At 37.9% G+C, this 20,508-nt stretch overlaps 1 protein-coding gene across 1 annotated transcript in view; it reads right to left on the bottom strand.

Annotated features, from left to right (window-relative positions):
- The window catches only part of LOC149210479 (uncharacterized), a 72,083-nt gene extending 58,453 nt beyond the window's left edge, over positions 1 to 13,630 (bottom strand). The window contains exon 1 of the mRNA XM_089394433.1: positions 12,783 to 13,630. Coding sequence (XP_089250559.1) covers positions 12,783 to 13,352 — 570 coding nt within the window. The 5' untranslated portion in view covers positions 13,353 to 13,630. The remainder of the gene's footprint in view (positions 1 to 12,782) is intronic.
- Positions 13,631 to 20,508: the final 6,878 nt, after the last annotated feature.

Here is a 20,508-nt window from a genome sequence, read left to right as displayed (position 1 = left end):
TAAGTCTTAGGACCTGTGGGTTATGATACCATCTTAGTGCTCCATCACTGTATGTGCCTAAGGGCCTGAGCTGTAATATACCCTTATCTAAGAGTATCCTCCTAGAAATCAACCTCTCGCCAATCCATCCTCTGGGAAGGATCTAATGCATGAATGTCTACACATGGAATAAGTCTACTATGTTGATGTTTTCCGATGCTCAAATAATGTTGCTCCACTCGGTTACCCAACATGATCCATTTGGAGAAATATGTCCTACTCTCCCTAATGTATAAAGGTGGGTTGGTATTACTGCAAGCCCTATCTATGTACTATTGTAGAGGGATACTCTAGAACTCCCAACTATACTCCTTTTATTACCTTGTGAGGAATTTTAGATGTTCCTCTACACTAGATAGCTTGGTCATTGACTCGAAATATACCTTATGAACTCGTCATTTTTTTTGTTTTCTTGTAAGATAGTGTCTCGAGATATCTAGACTCTCTACTTCAACATCATAAGATTTGTCTTGAAATACATGATCTTTCCCCAAAATTCCTCTACTAACGATTCTGGTGCCCTACTTAATGTCTTTGTACCTGTCGGCACCGAATGCCCAACTATCATAGCTTCAACTTGAGCCTTTGACCAACTCTTTGGGAATGGTTCATCTTGGGCACTATGTTTGTCATGCCCCCCCTCATAATCATGCACGTCATGTCGGTTCACTATTGTTGGATCCTTACTCATGTTTCCCTGGCCTCCTCCATCTATGAAGATAATTTGTTGTTCATCCTCTCCAATTGCCAAACATAGATGCATTTGAAGAATTCTTTATGGACATCCTCCTCGAGACCTATGGACTTAGTTGTATAGGAGTATACCTCATTAACACCATTAGGTAGAATTTCCTCATGCATTTTTGAATGCTTACCATCCTACAAGTCTCCCTGAATAATATCACGTTGTTGTTGACCATCTTGAAAATCAATTGATCCAACTATAGAAGACTCCCCATGATCTGAAGTAATCTCCTTTTGATCTGTCCTTGTTGCCTCCTTCCTATCACCTTGACATGCATGGTTAAGTGCACAAGATCCCTTGCAGATAAAGCATAGTCCTTTCCTTCTTAGTTCATTCTTGTTATAGGTTTTATTTCCTTTGTTCTTGCTCCCTCTGCCAATCCTCTTTAGCTCCTTCTTAGTCAACACTCTTCTAAGAAATTTTATGTTTTGCATGACCAACCTTTTGAGTAGATCATAGGCAGTTGGTGATACAACTAGCTTATTTCTCCAAATGGTCAACAATTTGGATCTTAGTATCTTGCAGATGTCAGCATCTCCTTCTAAGAACAAGGACACAATTTTTTGCATTCTTGTTTTTGACACTGTTTGGATCAGCTGATGTAGTGTTGGTGTAAAAGTTTTGGAACACTTGAAAGATTAAGTCGTCACAATCCATATTCAACATTAATGTGCCAAATCTAAACTCTGCCATGAGTTCTAAGATTCTACACCACTTCTGAAAGGTAAGAAGCATGATGTTGTTCAACCCTTGAAGGGCTTCTAATATCAGCTACAATATCTCCCTCGTGATATCATTATTGTAAGGCAGTAGAGGTGATGTTAAAATTATGATCTCGTTGAGACAAGAGGCAACTATGAACTTGACATCTTCACAAAATTGTTCCCAAAATTTCGGTTGTATTAGCGCAAGCATGGATGGCTTGAGAGTCCATCTTTGTCTCTTCCATTTTGGCTACCCCACCCTGGACAAACATGTGTCTAATTCCTCCAATTTCTGAAGGTCTATGACTGACTTCATTCATTGTAATTCAGATCCAAGTGCGAAGAGCTTAGCCTCTCTTCCCTATCTTTCCTTCACTTCCCATGGGCACTTTTGTTGCAAAATGACATAGACTCTTTTCAATAAAAGTCTATGCTTTGACCATTATTTTGGTCTAAAAAATATTGGTACGTAAAAGACCATATATTTTCTCTAACTCATCAATGAATTTTTGTATAATTTCTAAGATTTCTTTAAAACCCATCTTCCCACCTACCAAATTACCAAATTAGATAAATATCAATTATCTTTAACATCTAACAATAAATCTCAAAACTAGAGCCCCTTTTTACTTTCGGAGTTGTCTTTAAAGAGACTTTTTGGAAGCTTTTCTGGTGGGTTTTTCCGATCAAAATCCGGCAGCAATTTATTGAAATCGCAAGTTTGATAGCTAATTTCTGCACAATCAAAGCGTCCCAGGGGTTTTTCAGGGCGTTGAATCCAAATATGCAGTTAAAAAACCATTTTAAATAATACAAATCAAGATTTAACCTCAAATTTTCCCGCCGGATTCTATCACCGGAATCTCCAAAAAGTCGCACTAAAGACAACTCCTTTACGTTCTTCTCACTTTTTTTAAAAATAGTTTATAATAGTAATATCAGCCCCTTTCTTTCTCTTCACTCTTTTTTTTTTATTCCCATTAATTTGGATAAACACTTGCACGTGCTCCCAAACACAATAAATAACTTATTGATGCAAATATGTGAGTTCCCGAGGGTCAAGCGTGTAGATGTGAATCTCGATGAAACCACAACACCCTCTTTTTACTAATCAACCAAGGTCCATTAACCAAAATAGATCCTTCTTGGCTCTAACAAATTTTAATATTTAAATATACAACCCCTAGGAAAATATCTCTCAAACCTTTGCATAAATTTATAAAACAAGATTAAGACATACAATGGACATTAAAATCCTTAAACGGTATCTAAAATTCCTATAGAGATAAATCTTCAGTCTTAGAACATACTGGAGCCCTTCTTCCTTTGGTAACTTAGACTTCAATTAACTTCTCTGCTTTTGTGTCAGTTTCTCCAAGGAGCTTCACTGGCTATTTTTTTTCCCTTGCAGACCATCAATGAGTTTCACTGACAATATCTTTCCCTTGCAGACCATCAACGAGCTTCACTGACAATTTATTTTTCCTTGCAGACCTTGCCATGAAATTTGAATTGCCCTAATGTCAAATATAAATTATAAATTTTTGTGTGGTAACAAGTTTGCTTTGATACCAGATTCGTTCTGTGTAAGATCCCCAATTCGTTGTTGACAATGTCTGAGCCCGCGTTGATTCGGTCTGTGCAGCTCTTGGACGTCCTATCTAGCGCCTCGACCACAATGTGTTGTTGTTAAGGCCGACGCCCACTCTGATTTCGCCTGTGCACACGCTCTTGATACTACACACATCAACATATAAACAAGAGAGAGACTTAGAGTGAAATGGGTATTAATCCCATGGGGTTGTTCTTGCGTCTTCTCGCATTTCAAGGCTTGCATATGTGCCAGATTTCATAGGAAAGTACCCGGACTTGGACGAGAGGCTCGAAGTTGTTATGTAGCTATTGAACCCAATTCCGTAGAAACAGAGATCTCAACTCAGTGTTGTAATGAGAATATATATGAAATACACCGGCCTTATCTATGCATTGATACACAATATATACATGAACCATTATGCAAACGTTTTTATTCACAACGCCCGCCTCAATCTCGAGAGTCAAAACATGACAGGTTCATAAGTAAGATCCCAGTAATAAAATGTTGAGGCAGAAAGGTAATAAATAAGTTGGTTAATCAATGGCTGAAAGATTTCACGATTCAACCAGACTAGCAAATGCGTTACTGGAAGATGAGACCCCTAAAAAATCCATTACAGAGAATGAAGTCAACTCCAATCTTGTCAAACTGCTTCCAATTATCGTTGTTATTATGTCACCCATTTTCTTCAACGGAGGCCACTGCTACAACGCCAACAAATACTTGACTGGATTTATGCTTGGCCTTTGTGGGATTTTTTGCTTTGTTGATTCATTCATCGGTAGCTACAAGGCAAAGAACGGGACGTTACACTACGGGGTCAACACCAGAACCGATATGTCGACAATCAATCCAGATATCAACAAGACGGTCACGGATATATCTTCTTACAAGCTCATGTTTCTTGATTTCGTGCATGCCCTGTTATCTGTTTTGGTGTTTGCCTCTATCGCCTGTTGAAAATTTCTGGTAATTTCAAAAAAAAATCTGAACAGAGAAAATGCTCTGTTTTGGACAAGGAAGCCAAAGAAAAATTGTTTGCTAGAGATGAAGAACGGAGTTTCACACACCAAAATAAACTTGTATTCATTAATCAAAGACAACCGTTATTACAAATTTCTTCCTCTCACAGAGGGATTTCACAAACACTGCTTCAGATGCACAAATAAAATTACTGTTTCATAAAAATTAATTGCTCTGTTCCTTCATTCTTTACACTGATGTGTAAAAATTTCTTCAATACATATGCCTTGCTGCGTTCTTCACTTCATTACAATGCACACTGCTGGAGAATGCATTTCAATAAAAAAAAACATACATTACCCTTTTTCACTGTTGTGTGAAAAATTTCTTCATTCGCACTGCTGCGAGTTTTTCATTACAATGCATAACATAAAAACATAAAACATAAAAAAAAAATATATCCTATGCCATACTCCCTTGACTTAAACAAATAATAAAATTAAACTTTTCACCTACGTTCTACCAACCATCGTAAATTTCATTAATTACATCATTGTTAAACCTCACGGTCAGTGAAACCTTTTACTTCACGTTAACTCCATGTGCTGCAGGCTTGTACACAACCGTTGATTCAATCGAATGGTTGAGGGCAATCCCCCGGAGCTCCCATCTTTTCGAACTTTACCTGCCAGGGAAGTGGTTTTGGAAAGTCAACTGTGGACACGCGTCGGCTGATCGGAATGCTCGCTGCCTCCCCAAGAAATACCACGCTGCATGAAACGTGGTGTGGGGAAAGCCATGGCAGTTTTTCCGGAAATAAATGCGCCCAGGTGAAACTATATTTCAACACTCCCTTTTAATTTCAACTGCGGAGTTATCAGTCATACCCAAACATTTCCTCAAAAGTTCAAAACTTTTCTGCCCCAATGGTTTGGTTAGAATATCTGCAACCTGCTCCTGAGTCCTGCAATTTTTTAAAACAATTTATCCATTGTTAACCAATTCCCTGATGTAGTGAAACTTTGTGTCAATGTGTTTCTTTCTCTTATGAAACATAGAATTCTTGGATAATGCAATAACTGAGGTATTGTCACAAAAAATCACAGCTCCTTTTATTTGCTCTTGGCATAAACTTCTTAACATCCTTCTCATCCAAACTGCTTGACATGCTGCTGCTGTAGCTGCCACATATTTTGCCTCTGCTGTAGACAACGCTACAATAGGTTGTTTTTTAGAAGCCCATGAAATGGCTCCTGAACCCATGTGAAAAACATAACCGGATGTGCTTTTCTGATCATTTACACTTCCAGCCCAATCACTATCAGTGTATCCAATTAAATCTGAACATTCTGAGGTAGTATATAAAATGCCAAACCTTTTAGTACCTTTAATATACCTCAGAATCCTTTTTGTTGCCTGCCAATGTGCTTCTTTTGGCCTCTCCATGAATCTGGAAATAAACTAACAGCATGCATTATATATGGCCTAGTTGCAGTCAAATACATGAGGCTGCTAACTATGCTCTTGTACAACCTAGGATCAAAATCCTTGTTGTTGTCCTCTTTGCTGAGTTTTAATCCCATCACTGTGGGAGTGACTGCTGCCTTGCTCTCCTGCATATTAAATCTTTCCAACACTTCATTAACATATTTTGCAATGAGATAAAAATCCCATTTCCATTTTGTTCTACTTCTATTCCTAAGAAGTATCTCAGCAAACCCATGTCTCTCATTTCAAATTCTTCTTTCATGACTGCTTTGAAATTTTCAATATGATAATCATCATTTCCTGTGAAAATAACATCATCAACATATAACACAACAATTAGAATTTTACCATCATTTTCTTTGATGTAGAGGGTGGGTTCTCCCTCACACTTTTCAAATCCATTTTCCAGTAGATAAGAATCTATCCTACTATACCATGCTCTTGGTGCTTGCTTCATCCCATAAAGAGCTTTCTTCAATCTGCATACTTTGTGCTCTTGGCCTTTCTTTTCATAGCCTAGAGGTTGTTCAATGTAAACCTCTTCCATTAACACTCCATTTAGGAATGTTGACTTCATGTTTACTTGGTAAACTTTCCACTTGTTTTGTGCTGCTATGGATAGCACTGGTCTCACGGTTTCCATTCTTGCAACCGGTGCAAAAGTTTCCTCATAGTCTCTCCCATAATGCTGCTTATATCCTTTGACAACAAGTCTTGCCTTGTGTCTTTCTATTTTGCCTTCAGCATTACTCTTGGTCTTGTAAAGCCATTTAACTCCAATGACTTCCTTTCCTTTTGGTAGTTCAACTAAATCCCATGTCTTGTTTCTTTCTATAACATTGATCTGCTCATCCATAGCTTCTATCCATTTCCTATATTTAATTGCTTCTTCGAAATGAACAGGGTCATCAACATGACAATATAAAGCAAACAAAGAGTTCATACCTTCATTTGCTGCCTCTTGCTCATAAATGTCACTTAAATTTCTGAACTTCTTACCTCTTTCATTTGGTGTACAAATGCTTGAAGAAGCACTTGAATTTCCTCCTTGTGGTGTGCTTGGAGAAGCACTTTCATTTCTCCTCAAGGGTGTCTCTTGCTGTCCTTGTGTTGGCGCTGCTGTTTGGGGATGTATTTCAGCTATCTCCTCATCATCTTCATCATATGACAAAGAGTTTTTAACATTCATTGTTTTCTCTATGCTTCCATCTCAAGCTTCCTCCTCAATGAAATGAACATCTCTGCTCACAAAAAAATTCTTGGTGGATGGGTTATACAACCTGTAAGCTTTCGATTCCTCACTGTATCTAATGAAAATACATTTCTCCCCTTTGCTGTCCAACTTCTTCCTTAGCTGATCTGGAATGTGTGCATAAGCCACACATCCAAAAACTTTCATGTGGGTGACTCCTTGCCTTCTCCCACTCCATGCTTCTTCCGGCACTCTGTTCATGACTGCTTTTGTAGGGCATCTATTCAAAATATATGTTGCACAGTGTACAGCTTCAACCCAATAATCATTTGGCAAATGCTTTGCCTTTAACATACTCATCGCCATATCCATGATTGTCATATTCTTCCTTTCGGCAACTCCATTTTGCTGCGAAGTGTACCTTGTGGTAAACTGCTTATGAATTCCATTTTCTCTACAAAAAGGTAGAAATTCCTTAGAGATATATTCACCTCCTCTATCAGTCCTTAGAACTTTGATATGAAAACCGCTTTGGTTTTCTACAAGTGCCTTGAAATTGTAAAGTCTTTCAAACACTTCACTTTTGTTCTTCAGGAAATAAACCCAAGTTTTTCTAGTAAAATCATCAATGAATGTTAGAAAATATTGGCTGCCTGCAAGTGATGGAGTTTGCATCGGTCCACATAAATCTGAGTGAACAATCTCTAAGGGTGCTTTTGCCCTTATGCTTTTCCCTGATGGAAAACTTTCTCTGTGTTGTTTCCCCAAGATATAACCTTCACAAAGGTTGTCTGGTTTCTCTATCAATGGTAATCCTCTTACCATTCCTTTTCTACTCAACAAGTTAAGACCTCCAAAGTTGAGATGTCCAAATCTCAAGTGCCACAACCAATTTTCATCTTTTGGTTCGCTTTGGAAAGCCTCTTGTGTAACTGCTGCAATTTCTACTCCATCTTTCAAATCTACTTTTATCCTGAGAGGGAACATCCTGTTCCTTGTCATCTTTACTTCAACAATACATCGTTTGTTGGGTGCTCTATCCATGATGGTGCATACATCATTCACAAAAGAAACATTGTAACCTTTTTGAACAAGCTGTCCAATACTTAAGAGGTTACACTTCATTCTAGGAACATAATAGACATCTGCTATGGTTTTCTTTTCACCTTTCTTTGTTAGGATATTTACTTCTCCTTTTCCCATAACAGAAACTTTACTATCAGTCCCAAGTGTGACTTGTGACTTCACACTCTGATCTAACTTAGAAAACAGGGCTATGTTCCCTGTCATATGGTTACTGCAACCGGAGTCTAGAAACCATATATCATCACTCTTTGTTTCAGCCATATTACAAGCTAACAACAAATTATCTTGGCTGATATTTTCTCTAGTGAAATTTGCATTAGATCTATTATTCATATCATGCTGCTTCTTCCTACATTCATTTGCATAATGCCCATATTTTTTACAATAATAACATTGGACATTGGATTTTTCATACCTTTGTCCTTGAGCATGATGTTGTCCACTTTGTTGACTGCTGCCTTGCCCTTGGTTCTGAATTGGATCACTGCCTCTTCCTTGAGCATTTGCTGGACTGTTTCTTCCACCTCTGTTTTGGCTTCTGCCTCTTCCTCTCTTGTTTCCTCTGCCTTGACCTCTTCCTATTCCAAAGAACATCTGGGTCTTGAAGGCATGCTCTAGAGATAAGTTTTCATTTCTACTCAATCTCTGCTCATGTGTTATCAGTGATGCATGAAGTTCATCAATTGAGAAATTTGTGAGATCCTTTGTCACTTCTATGGTGGTGACAATCACATCGAACTTTGAGGGTAGGACCCTCAATAGTTTCTCCACAATCCTCATTTCTTCAAGAATCTCTCCATGAGACCTTATCTGTGTGACCAGACCAATCACTTGTGTGAAGAATGAGTCAATATTATCTGACTCCTTCATGCATAGATTATCAAAATCTGTCCTCAGCAACTGTAGTTTTGCTGTCTTCACTTTCTCCATGCCTTGATAGGCTCTCTTGAGAGTTTGCCATGCTTCTTTGGATGTCTTCGCTGCTGCTATCCTTGGAAACACACTCTCATACACTTCTTGATATAAGAAGAGGAGGGCTTTAGAATCCTTCTTATTGCTCTTCAATAGATACTTCCCTGCCTGAATTAACCTATTAAACTCATTTTCATCTGCTGGTTCTTCAAAACCATCCTCAACTAATTCCCATAAATCTTGAGAAGCAAATAGGGCTCTCATAGTTATTACCCAGTAGTCATAGTTTTTCCCATTAAATTGTGGAAGCTGGGTATTAATGATACCCATGCTAGTGCTGGTGTTGATGCTGGAGCCAACCATTCTTGCACTCTAAACTATGCTTCAAAATTACTTGACTGTGTATTTAAAAATCACTGACTGTCTTCAACAGTAGCACAAAAAAAACTTGAGAAATACCTTTGAATCTTTTTTGACTGAGTCTTCACTCTGCTGGAGACGTTGCTGCAGCAAGAAAATCCTTCCTTCAGTGTCTTTGACACCTTCAAAGAGCTTGGACAGGCTCCGATACCATGTTGGAAATTTCTGGTAATTTCAAACAAAAATCTGAACAGAGAAAATGCTTTGTTTTGCACTGGGAAGCCAAAAACAAAATTGTTTGCTCGAGATGAAGAACAGAGTTTCACACACCAAAATAAACTTGTATTGATTAATCAAAGACAACTGCTGTTACAAATTTCTTCCTCTCACAGAGGGATTTCACAAACACTGCTTCAGATGCACAAATAAAATTACTCTGTCTCATAAAAATTAACTGCTGTGTTCCTTCATTCTTTACACTGCTGTGTAAAAATTTCTTCAATACAGATGCCCTGCTGCGTTCTTCACTTCATTATAATGCGCTGCGTTCTTCACTTCATTATAATGCACTGCGTTCTTCACTTCATTACTACTGGAGAATGCATTTCAATAAAAAAAACATACATTACCCTTTTTCACTACTGTGTGAAAAATTTCTTCATTCGCACTACGGCGAGTTTTTCATTACAATGCATAACATAAAAAAAAAAACTATATCCTATGCCATACTCCTGTGACTTAAACAAATAATAAAATTAAACTTTTCACCTACATTCTACCAACCATCGTAAATTTCATTAATTACATTACTGTTAAACCTGACGGTCAGTGAAACCTTTTACTTCACGTTAACTCCATGTGCTGCAGGCTTGTACACAGTCGTTGATTCAATCGAACGGTTGAGGGCAATCCCTCAGAGCTCCCATCTTTCCGAACTTTCCCTGCAGGGGAAGTGGTTTTGGAAAGTCCACTATGGACATGCGTCGGCTGATCGGAATGCTCACTGCCTCCCCAAGAAATACCACGCTACGTGAAAGGTGGTGCGAGGAAAATTATGGCAGTTTTTCCGGAAATAAATGGGCGCAGGTGAAATTATATTTCAACATCGCCTTCATGGATCCCAACGTAGTGAGCTATTACTATGCCGATGCTCGAGAGAACCAGAACCAAAAATCGAAATGATATGTATAGTCCGAAAAACGAGTTGCACCTCAGGCAACAATATTTGCCCTTGGCACTATATGTTCATGATTTAGGGTACTCAACTGGCCATCCTTAAGTCGATTGCAAATTTCTATTTCAAAATTCGATAGACATAGGCGCTGTCAAAAAATTGACTGCGCCCATATCCCTCAGATTCTCAAATATTCGGGAAATCTGCAATCGACTTAATCTCACTATACTCAACCATATACTCACATTGTATATGCTCACGTTCTACGGGAGATTACATACTCTATCTGTGCATACCTCAGACTCTCATAGATTTCAAATCGATGTATTACAGGTGGTGTGTACAATAGTTTTAATTCTCTCTGACAATGTGATTTGACTTCCAATCACAGTGAATCACGCTTTCACTTCGATTTCTGGCACTTCAAAATACAATCATCCAAGGATACGACTAGCCTCAAACAATTGTTTCCAGCTGATAGCGGTCCTTCACATGCCCAGGTGATTGATGAATTTGGCCCTTCAGCGCTTCAACTGAGCCTCGCAGCCTTAAAAGACAGAGCCTTTCTGATCTCGTGTGTTGACCGGATCAACGTACCCACGGTCTACGATCCACTTAGTTCATTGGTGTAGTGCTTCTCCGCCTTCAACAACATCAAATAAATTTTGGCTACCAGCTTTCAAATGATCTCCCACGCTTCTAAGCACTAATCTGAGCAATGGATCAACCACTAACAAGATCGATTTGGAATGTAATACAAGAGGGTTTATCTTCAGCACATATTCGACCTTCCTATGCGGCAACCTCGATCTTCTATCAAAGTCACAGATCAGATCAAGATATGCTTGATCTGCGATGGATCTGGGCCTGTGATCTTTCAAAGTGATTAAGACAGTTACGATCTAGATGAGATAAACCCCACTGGGAAGCACAGAGACCAACCCAGAAAACCATCAACGCCAAAAACCCATATATATATATGAGAGAGAAATCCTCTGCCCCAATATAGATCAAGATTAGTTCCTCGAACTCGCAGTTGACTTAAATACCATCGAAAATGGAAGTGCTGGCTAGGGTGAGAATAATTCTCACAGAAGTCTTTTGCTTAAAACTCTCAGTGATACTATTGTAAGATCTCAAATGTTAAATCTTTTAATAGATTTGGCACAATTTAGTGTTCTAATTAAAATTGTTTGCAATAAAAAACACTGAATACAAAGGAATATGGAAATGCAATTTTTTATTTATATTATTAATTAAAGAAAATATTACATACACATACAATAACGTCGGAATCTTTGTAATGCCAGACATGATTGCTTATCAAATGAGAAAACAAAGACACTAAGCATAATCGTGAACCCTGGATGGAACCACCAGAAAACAAGGACACTGAAGCATAATCATGAACCCTAGATGAATCCACCAAAACACAAGGAGGCTGAAGCATAATTGTGAACCCTAGATGGATCCACTAGAAAACAATGACACTGAAGCATAATCGTGAACTCTGTATGGATCTAGATCTACCAGACAAAAGTCTCAACTTGGTTTTAGTCCCGTGATCAAACATGCAAAGAGTTCTCCACAAAACACAAATAGATAGACAAGTCAAAATAATCCAAATGCCTAGATCCTATTCCCTTTTATAAGCCTAATGGACTCTTTAGAAACCTTATTTTATTATTTTCCCTGGAAAAAATGAAGGAAAATACCATAAGAGATACGAATGGCAAATACCATGGTAAATACTATAAGCATATTCAGTGCATTTTAACCATATCAAAAAAAAGAATTTACAAGCTACACATAACTCACTAAATATTTTTTTTTCACAATAAAACTATAAAATAATTTAAAAAATTGTAAATTTTCAATATTTAAAATGTATTTTGGAATGTATAGATAAATTCAGCCTTTGAAAAACTCTTACACCTTAGATTATACAAATTATATTTACTATTACTATAAATCTCCACAAACTAAACTATAAAATATAACCCTAAAATATCAAAACCATATGATAATTAAAAAATTATAAATTTTCAAGGGTTTAAAATGTGCTTTGGAATACATAGATAAATTTAACCTCTGAAAAACTCTTTCACCTTGAATTATATAGAAATTAGATTTGCTATTCCAGTAAATCTCTACAAAATAAAATATAACCCTAAAATATCCCAACCGTGTGACAATTAAACTTCCACATATAGATTGAAATCCCACGGAGACGAACAAAAGATGTTTCTTACTGGATTAATCTTATTTATTTTCACAGTGGACATGTTTGGGGAAGAAGTTGCGTTGAACTCTGGTTAATATACATTGCCATGGTAAATATCCATTATATTTCTTAGCATTTATTTAAATGTTTTTTCGAAAATATATATATATATTTTGAAATGTTTGGTTGTTCGAATGAATATATATATAGAGTTTGGTTTTATGAAATCCTAACATAATTTTCTCATTTTCGTCTCATATGAAAAAATAGAGAAATGCAGAGAGTGGATAGAAAAGACCTTGATGAATGCCAAGTACTGCGATATGTAATTGCTAAGGTCATTGAGATCGGCATTTACATTCCCAGGATCAACTCCACCAGCAGCTCCTCTGATCCGCTTAGTATGATCCGGCTCCTTAAGAACGCTAGAAGAGGGGGTCGAAGAGGAGGGTACATCTGGTGGAGCAATGGGAGGACGGGGGAGAATATCACCGGGAATTTCCGGGACAGGAGCAGAGGGAGTGACATTGGGAGAAGAGCCATGTACTGGTGCAATGGGAGGACGGGGGAGAATATCACCGGGAATTTCCGGGACAGGAGCAGAGTGAGTGACATTGGGAGAAGAAGAGCCATGTACTGGTGCAATGGGAGGACGGGGGAGAATATCACCGGGAATTTCCGGGACAGGAGCAGAGGGAGTGACATTGGGAGAAGAAGAGCCATGTACTGGTGCAATGGGAGGACGGGGGAGAATATCACCGGGAATTTCCGGGACAGGAGCAGAGGGAGTGACAATGGGAGAAGAAGAGCCATGTGCAGAAGAACGTTTAGAGCTTCGAAATTTGGGGAAAATTTTCCATCTATTCATGGTTCATAAATTATTGATAACAGTGGAACAATCATCAAACACTAAACAATAGATGAAAAACGATTCCAGTGACTCTCTGCAACTGGTCACTCTACCACTCAAGGACGGAAGATTTTAAACATATCAGCATGATTTATCGTTGCAAGGCTCACCATAGTTAACCCCATATAGTATTAAATATCGTTGGAGGGGTCACCATATAATGTTGCCTCCAGGGTCCTGCACTCCTATATAGCTTAAGCTCTATTCAGTGTTCATAAGCGAGACTCAATAGGTCATATCAACAGGCCGTATTCCACTAAATTTGCTATCCACTAAAATAATGCTTCATCTAGTTGTATTCATACAGCAAAACTTAAGCATCCATTATGTGATAGGTTAATGTTTTTTTACATGTTATTTGTTTGATGTGAATAAAATAATATTTATAATAAAATAATATTTAAAGTAAAATATGAAACGCCACTGGGTCAATTATTAACTTAGTGCTTAATATTTAATTCTCACAATGTTTATTATAAAAAGTTCTATATATCATATCCACCCACTATATTCACGACTAAGTATTTAATGTTATTCTATATATCATATCCACCCAATATATTCATGACTATAAGTATTTAATGTTATTTAATATTTGCGATATCCACGGTAAGGATTCTGTAGGTCATATCAACAAACTGTATTCGAATTTCATTTAATATTTGTGATATCGACGGTAAGGATTCTGTATGTCATATCAACAAACTGTATTCGAAAATTATTTAATATTTGCGAAATCCACGGTAAGGATTCTGTATGTCATATTATATACTCGCGGTATTCACGGAAGAACACACATCAACCAGCTGTATTCGACGACTAGAAGGACATTACATTACCATCAACGGATAAAGTGTCATCCACCTGTATATTGGCTGACTGAAATTTAAATACCTTACCGTGAATACTGCGAATATTAAATACCTTTAGACCTTGTATACAGCTGGTTGATATGACATGCAGTATTCTTACCGGGAATATCGTAAGTATTAAATAATATTAAATGTTTCTAGTGGTGAATATGGTGGGTTGATATTACGCTTAGTCTAACGAGGTGGAGGAGTTGCCCGGAAAGTTATGGAAATTCGGGTCATATTTAGAGAAAATCAGGCCAAGATTTTTGTAAATCCAAGTGATAGTTGTTAAATTTCAAAATTTTATGTGTCCTAGATGTTTTTGATGGTGTTGAATCCATTTCCACCATCAAAAACACGATTCAAACAGTGACTACAAGTTTTTTTGAAATTTTTTTGCCCAGATTCCGGCCACTTTTGGCCCTCCGGGCAATTCCTCCGCCTCGTTAGACGTTGATATTATATAAAAAAAATTATCAATGTTCTAATCAACTTGCTTTTTTGCATTGAAAATCATTGAAATTTTTGCAATATTTTGACAAATTTGGTAGAGATTTTTGTAAATCTAAATTATATTTGTCAAATTTTTGATGGCGTTGAATTCATTTTCACCATCAAAAACATGATTCAAACAATGCAACTTCAAAATTTCTTGAAATGTTTTTACTTGGATACCATTTTCACCATCAAAAACATGATTCAAACACTACAACTTAGAAATTTCTTGAAATTATATACTAAATTAATGATTGATTTAATATTTTTTATAATGAATATTTTGAATATTATATACTAAATTAATGAGTGATTTAATATTTTTTTAATTAAATAATATTTTATGATTTCATATTTTTTTTACTAAATAATATTATATTATCATCCACTAAATATGGAAAAAATATTGGCCTAGTCTTCGACCTTTTGGAAAATCTGGTAGATGGATTTTCTACTTTCCCCGATTGATGTGAAAGCATCTCGTTCTTCGACCACCGTCTCGACCACCACCATTGTCTCCAATCTGTTACGCAGTTATGGAAATGGTTGAAATTAAGACTCATCATCCATGGCTTATGTGGATGATCCACCATGAGCATGATGATCTGAATTATCCATAAATTAAAAGCTTCACATTGATTTGAATTTGAATTTTCCCGTGGACTTTTAACATTCTGAATTTCCCTGCCCACTCTATTCGATTTTGATTTGCATGAGATGGTGCGAAAGGATAAAATCCAAGCACAAGCAAAGGAGAAGCAACTATTGTTTTTGCAACCCCTTACACACTTTAATGTTGTAATGATTGTCTTTGAGGTTAGTTAGCTGACTGCAGACAACAAGCACGGCCAGACAAAGAGTTCACACCAAGGACTTTGTCATCGGTACCAAGATGGGAGTCTCGGTTCATCTATTCGTGCTCGTGGAGGGGGAATCAAAGGAGCCAGAGGAGACTAGAAAGAATGAGGATTTGGGGTCCTCCTTGCCCATCATCTTCTACTTCAATGGTGGAGGGTTTTCTAGCTTCTCTGTTAGATAGCTAATCCTCGGGATTAACCTTGGGTCAGTTTGGGTAGTTATTGAAGTCCAAGAACTCCCGTGAACTAATTCTTTTGTTTCTTGTATGTATTAATATATACACATTGTACATGATTGTTTGAGATCAATTAATATACATTTGATTTGGTTTGCAATTTATGTGTCTTATCGTGGTATCAAAGCGAGAAGTTTATCCGCCTTTGACTTGAGCCGCTCCTTTTGTGGTCATTCTGGGCATTCGTTGCTTCTTTCTCAGACTTTTGGTGAATTCCTATAGGCTAAATAGTTGGATTTGAAAGGAGATTTGAAGTTGTGCTTGTGCCTTCATGCAGACAGAGACAACAATAAAGAGGGTTGCTTCCTCAACGGCGATCAAGGATGTGGACTCCGAGACGACATGGCTGGATTGGATCGGTGAATGAATCAAGAATCAGTGAAAGAATGTGTCGACGATGAATTTTGGTGAAAAGACCACTGTGTTGTGAGTTCTATGTTGTCCACCTCTGGATGCTCGATAATGTCGTCGTCACTACCCGATAGTGATTGAGCACAACAACCAAAATTTTCATGCATTGTTGCTCAGAACGTGATAAAAGTTGATTTCTGAATCCATATTTTGTGCAACAGATTTGAGGAGGTTTCAATTTGACAGATACACATTTGTGAGTAGATGTAAAAAAAAAAATTGTAAGTTATTTGTTGAAGAAATGAAACCCATAAGAATATAAGTTGAACGTCAAGTTCTGGTCCAACTTGAAGTTGAATAACCACAACCGAAAAAGGAAGCTTGGAATTTAAAATACTATTTTCCTCTTGAAGACCATGTTGAGCTGCACACGAAGTCAATAGCAGGTAAGTCCCAGTTCCAGCAAGGACACGTTTATCACATCCATTGCTGTTTGCAAAATGCGAAAGAAAAATTGAATTCTTGGAGCTAGAGTCCCAGTTTCAACAAGATGAACTACATGAATCACAAAAGAAGAATTATGAACCTGTTCTTGTTCAGAACAACAATTTGTTTGAGCCCAATCATCAGTCATAAAATGATCAAAGTAATGAAGTGATTTCAAACGCAAATTTGGGTGCAGTGGAAAGTCATGTTCAGGAAAATGTATGTGAGAGTCATTTGCATACAAATGTGAAGCCTATCGTCACCAAAACTTTTATAAGACCATGGGAAGAGATTACACACAATAAACACAGAATTGGTTTAGGTTACAACAAGGATATTCTGGATGTATCTTTTCACATTCCATATTTTGCTAAACCTATACAATTCCGAAGTGTTGGATTTATGGACGGTGTTGTTCCAGAACAAGTTGATAGATGCCAATAGTGTAATAGAGTTGGACATGTGAAAGATCAGTGTTTTTATCTTCACCCGTGTGAGCATTGTGGAAAGTGAAATCATCATACAAATAGATGTTCCAGAAAGAAGACTACTGCAAGAGAGAAGGTAAATTTCGAATGGATTGCTTCTTGGGATTGGACAAAAACAACCAAGAAGATTTACAAGTCATATCAAAGAATATGTTCCAGAGTGATGACCAGCCTTACAGTGATGAAGAGTACTTCTCACCCTGTATCCGACAAAGGGGAAATTGTTGATGGTCTGCTACAGGTTTGAGTTCGAGATGTCAAGCGAGGTTGAGTCAGATTTGAGTTGATTGAGAACTTCCATATTTGGAATTGTTTGAGGAAATGTTGTGATAGTTCCAGAGTTTGTGGTCAACTTAAAACCAAATTTTTTATTGTTCTCGGAACTGCTATGAAGGTTTTAGAGTTAGTGTTGGTTGAGACCTTGATTTCTCCCATATTGGTTTGTGGTCATCCTTAAAAACCATTTCTTGAGAGACATTCAACTCTTGGTTGAGATGCATTTCTGCATTTTGAGCTCTCATTCTTGGACTTTGGTACATCCCTTCGGATAAAGGGGGAATATTAGATAGCTAATCCTCGGGATTAACCTTGGGTTAGTTTGGGTAGTTATTGAAGTCCAAGAACTCCCAGGAATTGATTAACTGTTTCTTGTATGTATTAATATGCACACATTGTACATCATTTTTTAAGATCAATTAATATACATTTTATTGGGTTTCCATTTTATGTGTCTTACATTCTCTCCCCACTTTCTATTAGACGACATATTTTGCAGGCTCTTAGCCACGCTAATGACTCGTGAGTGTTGAGAAGACTACCTCCTACGTTCTTGAATATCATCATCCCTAAGATAATCTAAGACCTCCACTTCTTTCTCTCCATTTCCATTCAATTCCTTTGTTTTTTTAAATTTGTCCTTCCATTCAATCACTCTAATATATAGAGAAATATGGGTTTTTTTCTAGAATTCATATAGTTTTTCAGATTCGTAGTACCCGAATAGGATCAATCTATGCACAAACAATAAATTTAGTATTATTGTCATCAGATATTCAAAAGTCATTGCCTCTACAATTTGGAGGACAATTGGGATGAGGATGGTATTTTCTCTGAAGATTCATCAGAAAAGAAAATTTCAGTATGGAAATAAGAGATGAATACGATTTATATATGCCCAGGTTCAAAGCTCCTGGGGGTCTGTTATGGGGAAAAATTCCTATACAGGACGATCCTATCCACCTAAGGTGTGACAGTACCTTAGCAACAAACAGATACAGCTACTTCGGTTTCTTCCTTTATGAAATGTGAAAGAGGAGAGATTGGTAGACTTACCGTTGTCTTCCGGTTGTCCCTCGATCTAGATCCTCTTCTCTTTGGGTGTCCACAGCTACTTGCCTCCTCGCTTGTTCAAGAGAACAGCTACTTGATTCCCACGAGATCACAAGAGAACAACTACCTGTGACAAGAGAACAGCTACTTGCGACAAGAGAAGAACACAACACAAAGGCAAATATACATATTCATAAATGATTCAGGATTAGAAGTAAATCAAATATACTAATGCAAATCATACAAAATACACCAGCATATAGGAAAGAACCAAGATAGCTTTATTGATTGATAACAAGGTTCAGGAAGAGATACAACCCATAGGGCTCCAATCCAGCATCTCCTTCCCAGCAGAATGGAATTCCTTCTTCAGCTCCCTTCAAAGCATTAAGCACCCAATGATCCAACCTCAAACCAACATCAATTCTTTGCAATCACCAAATTCCAGCCTCTAGATCCCATGGAGGAGAGATCTATATATAGATGTTTTGGAGAGAGGATGAGTCAGCTTGAGATCTGACTAGTGTCCTCTCCCTCTCTCAGTTCTTGAGTCCACTTGGAGGTTCTTGCTTCCACTTGGAGATTTGGAACCTCTTACTCATCACCAGTCGAATTCCCTGATGCAAGTGTCATTTTGGAAGCTTCCTGAGCATTGACACCTTGAGAAATGAGCCTGCCACTTGTCCAGTTACGCTCAGCGCAAGTAGCCTTTGTTGCAGTTGACATTCAACGCAGGTAGACAGTGGAGCAGTTGACATTCAGCGCAGATGCTCAGTGGAGCAGTTGACATGATCCAGAATTGGCTTGTTTTTGAGTGTTTTCAAGTGGAGAACTTCTGTGAATTGCTGTGGTTTGTTGGCCTTGTTCCTCTAGGGGTAGGAACAACATGTTTAGGGACTTTGGATCCCTTAGATTATTGACATTTCATGCTCAGTGATGCAAGGCACAAAAATGTCTATAACAGTTGCCCCCTAAAGTATGAGGCCGTTTATCGGGTGAAATGCTTTATCCAGGAGAGTCCGAAGTCCATCCATTTGTTGGGAGGAGACTTGTAATAAGATACAATACAATACATTATGATTCATACTGCTTTCATGATCTAGCTGAGGCGGGCATTCCCATGCTCAGCTTTATAAATTCATTTTTGTACATAGAACAGACGATCGTCTGATGGTAGACTGATAATTTTGGCGAAATTATCATCCTTTGAGTAGGATGATCATCTGCTGCAATGATGTACATCTCAAATGTCTTTATTTTTCCTGAATATATATTGCAGCCCGGATGGATGAAACTAGATCCGGGGTCTTCAAACTCGTTCGATCTTCACTCTAAGTACAAGTCGATCCATGTGAGAATTGCGCTGAAGTCGAACATGGAAAGACATCGCTTGATTACCGGTCAATGATGTAAACCGTTAACAAGCGTGAGAGGAATCACCGATAATGGTAATGACCCTCAAGGTACTGCAGTACAATTCACGTGGTGTGAATAAAGGACTTGGCGTCAAACACCACGCAAAATCTTCTGGTCGAAGGTCATTGATGTATACCTGTCGCCGGAAGTGAGAAACTTGCCATTGAGGCATGCAAGCTTCAAAGTACTAAAGGGGTTGTTCCTAGATCAACTTCTTGGATAATGAGCTGATGTCGACAAGAAGCGATCTGTCAAAGGAGGGCCTTAATGAATCCCACATCAGTGACACGGAACGGAGCTAATGATTTTAATGGAGGTGAAAACAAACTGTGACATATGATTCAGGGTGGCGGTCATGAAATGGATGAAGGATAATGTATGGTAGTGGATGGGACCCGGTTGACTCTTTCTGAACGACTTCTCTTGAACATGTGGCAACACTGATGCGATGGATCGGTAGCATTACCCCAAGTATGGATGGTATGGCGAGACCATGGTGATGTGACCGGTGAATGAAACAACCCAACCCGATTGTGGTACGGAGGAAAAGTGTCATGTTCAAGAGCGACTTGCTACCATCAAAGTTTTCTTGATTTTTTCCC

Source organism: Pinus tabuliformis, chromosome 1_2 (assembly GCF_031772625.1).
Source record: "Pinus tabuliformis cultivar Carrire ecotype Pingquan chromosome 1_2, CPIR1, whole genome shotgun sequence".
Classification (NCBI taxonomy): domain Eukaryota; kingdom Viridiplantae; phylum Streptophyta; class Pinopsida; order Pinales; family Pinaceae; genus Pinus; species Pinus tabuliformis.
This window is presented reverse-complemented; position numbering and strand designations above follow the sequence as displayed.